The 6,000-nt window shown below is 44.0% G+C and overlaps 1 protein-coding gene across 2 annotated transcripts in view; it reads left to right on the forward strand.

The window, feature by feature from the left end:
• LOC113978865 (lysine-specific demethylase 4B-like) overlaps positions 1-5,514 on the forward strand; it is a 45,505-nt gene extending 39,991 nt beyond the window's left edge. Inside the window, exons 8-10 of one of the 2 annotated variants that reach the window (XM_027706131.1) lie at positions 674-870; positions 1,350-1,382; positions 5,304-5,514. In XM_027706131.1, coding sequence (XP_027561932.1) covers positions 674-870; positions 1,350-1,382; positions 5,304-5,499 — 426 coding nt within the window. In that variant the 3' untranslated portion in view covers positions 5,500-5,514. The remainder of the gene's footprint in view (positions 1-673; positions 871-1,349; positions 1,383-5,303) is intronic. The other variant, XM_027706132.1, reaches the window with a different exon arrangement.
• The last annotated feature ends 486 nt before the right edge of the window (positions 5,515-6,000 follow it).

Consider the following 6,000-nt stretch of genomic DNA (forward strand, 5'->3'; position numbering starts at 1 on the left):
ATTTTCTCCCACTGCCCACGTGCTTTAGGTGCAGGTTGGACTCATAGTTGTAGCTTTATTTCTCAGCTCTTGCACAGGATTGATGTGCCCTGTCATCATGTGTCATTATGAAGTTTAACTGCCCTGTTCTCCAGGTTAGTCTTTTGTTCCTCTAAGGCTTTTTTTTCCCCAGTTATGAAGTGATATCAATAATATCTTTTCAGCCTGCAAAACTCTGCCAGAGACAGGCTAATGGAGGGAACGTGGGTGCCAGGTCAGACTCTGGCCTGGTCTGCATCAGACAAAGTAATTGCTGTCTAATGACTGCAGGACAGTGGATGAGCAGAGTGTCAGCCACCAGAAAGGCTTGGCCTGTTGGTGGCCTTAGAGGGAGAACAAAATTCTTGGGAAAAGAGTCTTCAACTACCCCTGGAGAGTGTGGCAGCTTTGCTGCCAAGAGCAGCTGCCAAGAGCTGCTGCCAAGAGCAGGTGGAGTTGATGCTTTCCCTGGAGCTGGAACACCCAAATACCCATCAAAGTGATTCTCAACATTCACCCTTCCCAATAACCCTCTGCAGGCCTTACAGCCAACACTGGGGAGGGTTAATTCACCTCTGGAAAAAGGAAAATTTGGCTGATGAGGTGAGAAAAGTCCCTGAGAGTGACGTGTCCTGTGTTGGGGGGTCTCTTGCAGTGCACGTGCCGCAAGGACATGGTGAAGATCTCCATGGATGTGTTTGTGAGGGTCCTGCAGCCAGAACGATATGATTTATGGAAACAAGGCAAAGACATTGCTGTCCTGGACCACATGAAACCCACAGCTCTGACCAGCCCAGAACTGGATGCCTGGAATGAGACAAAGGCAGAGCTGAAGGCAAAATTGCTCCGCAGGTAAAGAGAAAACAGTCGTCGTGTCTGAGCGCTTTGATTCTAATTGCTGAGATTTTAAATGCTGTAATTCTTAGTTTGAGAATGTTCAAATTCTTTTTTTTCCCTCCCTTTGTTCTCTTTATACAATTCCTCTTGTAATTTGTCTTGGGTAATGTGTCCCTCATTGTTCTCTTCCCTTTAAATGTTATAAAAGCACACGTTCTGCAAAGTAGGACACCGGGTGCCCCCTCACATCTCATCTTAGCCTGGAAGACAAAAAATCTATGGTAAACATTTAGAGCTTCACTTATCAGAAGGCAGGAAGGGGAAAAAAAAAGAAGCCCCATCAGTTGCAAAAGGGATTTTCTGCATGCCTTTCTGGGCTTCCTTTGATCTGTCTTAATTTTCTCCAAGTCTGTGGTTTTTGTGTGTTAACAGCATGCTGGAGTTGAGAATTTGGCATGCTAACCTTTTCCTGTTGGAATCTTGCTTTTTTATAGGATAGGAGATGAGGAAGAGGACAACAAACACCGGTAGGTGACTTCCCTCATCACCTTCAATCACTTCATTCTTTCTCCTGTCAAGTTTTTCTTAAAATAGTAACTCTTGGAGGTGTTTGCCTTTTTTCAACTGAGTTTTTTTCCTGTCACCTTCTTTGAAAGCCCACAGGAAATCTTTGGGCATCGAGGTTTTCCCAAGGCTTTCTCTTGCTTTGGTGTAGTTTTCTGTGACCTCTTGTGCCACTGGAGACCCTCAACTGTCTCGTGCCTGCTCTGGTTTTCATTCTGGAGTTGATCTGCTGAAGTAGGAGGGGGGTGTGATGATAACTGGTTGTGGACGGGGGTAACTGATAAAAATGCTGCTGCTGACTCAGAGTAGAATTGAACTGGAGGGGTTTGGACATTGGCTGGTGGTGGGAGAACTTCCCTTCCTCCTCAAGCTTACTTGAAGAATGAGATTCTGTATTTTAAGGAATTGAGGTAAAGTGTGTGCCCTTCCATATGCTCCCATATCCTACTTTTTTACATCTTTCTCATTCCTGTTCCCCAAAGCACTTGCAGTGCAGCACATGGTTTCTTTCTGCTCTCATCCAGCATTTGCTGAATTCCTGGTTGAGAGCATTGGCAGGCTCTGGAAATTGTGTTGCTTCATCCACTTGTAATATTCTGCTGGTGATTTCAGTTCCAGTGTCACTGCTTGGAAATCCAGGAAAAAAAAAAGTGTTAAATAAGTTCCTGGGGCCATCTTTGATATGGACTCTGAGTAACAATTTAAAAACCTAATAACTGGACGATAGCTGATGTATTTAGGCATTTTATCAAAGCAAGAGACACTTTTAGTAGGATGTTATCTTTCTTTCTCCATCACTGCTGTTTGTCTTCCAGAAGTTTCAGTCACCCAGTGAGCCCTGGACTGGGGCTCCTGTGACTTGTGTTCCCTACATGAAGTATTTTGTCCAGTATTATTTTACAAAGGCTGAAGTGGAAAGGTGTGTTCCCCACTAAATCCATGCTCCCAAAGACACAATAAATATGGCATTTGGCAGATGACTGACCTCTGCAATATTGCTCTGCCCCAGAGGTTATAGTCCTAAGATGTTTCCAGCTATTCCTCCTATAATGAGCTTCAGGAAAAGCAGTGCAACCTCAGAGGCAGAAAGTTGCCATTTGTGCCCTCTGGGCAATGACTGAACTCCAGTGGGTCCCTGGAGCTTTTTCTTCCTCATCTGGAAATTGGGAATCTCTTTACTGCCTCGTCACTGTTAAGGGTTACTTATATATATAAATATTTGCACAGTGTAAGGTACTGTATGAACACCAAGGATTATTTTCCCTCAGCAGAGAAGCCTCTCTCTCAACCTGAGCCTATTGCAAAAGATCCAGGTACATTTTTTCCTTATCTCTTCAGTGTTGCCTGGATTATTTCAGTATTATCCTGAAGCAGTTTTGAAGCTGTTCAATACTCCTTAGCAGTACTTTCTCTCCTGTGCTTATGTCTTTCCAAGACATCATTTTACTTGAAGCCTGATTTTTCTCAGCAGGATGGAGGGAAGGGATTCACCTCTGCCCAAACCTCTTCACAGTTGTAGCTACTTAATTTAAGTCACTTTGTGGTCTGTTCTTCAAAGAGTACAAACGCTGCTTTTTTGTCAGCTCTCCTGGAAAAATGGAGCTTTTAAACTCTGCAGAGATGTGTTATTTCTTCTCTAAGGTCAGTCAGACTTAGTTACCTTGAAAAACTCAACTTTGTTTACTTTGTGGCTTCAGCAAGAGACTGTTTTTAGTCCAGTCCAGTCCCCAACAGCCCATTTCTGGTGTGTGAATTCTGGCAGACCCAGAACAGCTTCACCTGGGAAGCTGCTCAGCCTTCAGCCTGCACTTCTGGAAGCACTTGCTTTAAATGTAGAGTTTCCTGCCTCTCTTCCCCACAACTCCAGAGTGAGAAGAGCACTGCCAAAAGACCTTTTTTTTTTTTAGGTCCTGTGAGTATTTTATCTCCTGTGAGTATAAAGCTTTGTGCTGCAATTTTTGCCTGGCATTTCCACCCCACAGGAATAAAACACCCTTTCCTAAAACCAGCCTGTGACACCACTCTGCTGCTTTCTGCAGCTACAAAGAAGTTCCAGCTGCAATGACAGAGTCTCACAGCTTTATTTTCTCCTCCCACCTGACTTTCCCTCCCCTCCAGGGAAGGTGGTGTGGACTTGGAATATGGGTGAAGAGCAAAGCTGATCCTTTTGGGTTCAGCTCTGTGTTCCTGCTAATGACTGTCTTGCAGGTGTGAAGGCAACATCTCTGCTTGGAGAGCCACCATATGCTCCAAGTCTGGCAATTAGAAATCTCTGTGCATATGGAGCAACCTGCTTTTCTATTCATCTTCCAGCTCAGGTGGAATTTTTTTTTCTCCCTTCTTTGGCAGTTACCTGATTAAGGGCCCTTAATTCTGTTGTGCTGCAAATCTAATTAGCAGCTGAATTTCTGGGCTCCGAGGATGGGAAGCTGAATTTCAGCTTTTCTACATTTTTAGGCAGTGGTTGTGTTTTACTGTTTGTCACACGGTGCTGGATGTGAGGCCACATGGAAAATGCTGCTTTCACCCCCCCAAAAAAGTGTCTACATGCTAAAAATGGGGTAAAAATGACAAGTTTCTGAATCAGTCTCTTTTGAAAAGAAAGCATTAAACCCAAAATTCAAGGAGCTGTTGGATAGGTTCTGTAAAAACATTGGACTGGGACTGGCTGGGATGGAGTTGCTGGGAATTGTGGCTACTCCAGTGCTCATAAAGCTCTGATGGTTTTGTTTTTGCTGGCCCAGTGTCAAGGCTTTATTTCCCCCCCCCTCTGTGGGGTGGGTGAGAGATGAGGAGGGGACCCAGCTGGGACAGCTGGCCCAGAGTGGCCAAAGGGAGCTTCTGTGCCATCAAATGTGATGGGGAGCAATAAAAACTGGGGGAGAGAGGAAGAAGGAGGGGTTTGGCTTCCGAGGTGGGGGTTGTTTGGAGCCTGGCTGGGCACTGCTCTGCCTGGGGGACACGGTGAGTGCATTTCCTGGCCTTATTTCTTCCTCTTTTCATTCTTTCCTCTTTCTTTCACCTGCATTTGTCTTCACTTACAAGTTTTCTGGCTCTTGTTCTTCCTGTTTTCCCTCCCTGACCCTCTTGAGCAATGGGGAGGGAGTGTCTGGGTGGGTGCTTGGCTTCCTACTGTTCCCAACCAAAAAAAATATCATCCTGACTTCTGAATTTGCATTTTTCTTTGCATTGTGACCACTGTAATCTCTTTTTCTTAGTGGCATTGACATTAAAAAGAATGAACAGCACTGCTATTGGCTCATTAGTATTAGTCTGATCATATTAATACACCTATTTTTTAGTTAGATTTCTTCAAGGCCTTGGACCTTGTGAATTATACCACTGAATAATCATAGTCTGCCTATTGATTTTGCTCTGAACATTCATTATAGTGTGTTTTTTAGGAACTGGCAGTGCTGGGTAATGTCTCAGAGCTGGATGATGATGCTTTGCAGACTTCCAGCAGTTTGCCAAAGGGAAGCACGGCCAGAATGAACCGAAATAATGGAATGGAGGCAGAGGATGAAAGAGAGATTTAAACAAGTTTTCATCTGTGTTTTGAAATACAGAAAGCAAAATAGATTTAAAACCACAATTAAAATCACTTTAACTGCAGCTTGTGAGCTTACATTAGTAATGGTGGGAAAAAGCTCTTCGGGAAACCCAGACAATTAATGGCTGCAAGAATGGATCTTAAATGTTGTGTTATGCAAGGTTCATCTGCTCCCTTTCAGATATCTCCTTTGCCCTGTAGCTATTTTAACTACCTTGTGTTTTCACTCCAAAGAAGATCCTTTTGTTTTGTGTCCAGCTTTTTAAGTCAGTGATGGTTTTCTGTATTGAAGGCTGGGCTTTCATGTCAAATCCCACTTTTGTACTTCCAGGTCTCACAGAAAAAGGAGTCAGCACAGGAGACACAAAACAGAGGATCAGAAGTCTCTGGGGGATGTCATGGCTATTGAAACTGCCTTGGAAGACGTGAAAGTAAAAGAGGAGCTGAAAAGAGGGACAGACCTGGAGGAAGAGGAGAGAAGCAAAGGGATTGAGGGAGAAGGTGAGGGCCCTGCTCACTGGTGGTAGTGAAGAGTTGGGGCAAGTTGTCTCTCTAAAAACACCTCTGTAAATAACTTTTGTGCTGCTGTTTATTTCTGTTGAAATATCAGCAGAGTTTTTCCCAGTATTAAATCCGTGCTCCCTGCAATACACCATCATTCACAGCAGCAGTTGATTTTCCCCTCTCCTTAAGGATTCAGTCCCAACAGCTTTCCTGGTAGGGTTTGAAAATATGAGAGGTTTGTAAAAATATATGTTATGGGAGGAATATTTTAAAAATATTTCATAGGGAAACAAATAAAATAAATTTTTGCGTCCTTCTCGTGGAGAGGATTGATTTGTGCACTGCCTTGTGCAATTCATCTTTTCTCTTTCCCTGCCTTTGTTCCCATTTCTCACAGGCTGAATCCAGGGAGCTTTAGGTTGGGAGGGATCCTCAGCTGCTACACGAGTCCCACTTGGGTTTCTTCAAGTCCAGCTGGAGCAGGGAAGCTTTTCAGCTTTTCAGCTTTCTTTGCATGGCTGAAA

This window comes from Neopelma chrysocephalum, unplaced genomic scaffold (assembly GCF_003984885.1).
Source record: "Neopelma chrysocephalum unplaced genomic scaffold, ASM398488v2 Primary Assembly neopelma1_365, whole genome shotgun sequence".
Taxonomy (NCBI): domain Eukaryota; kingdom Metazoa; phylum Chordata; class Aves; order Passeriformes; family Pipridae; genus Neopelma; species Neopelma chrysocephalum.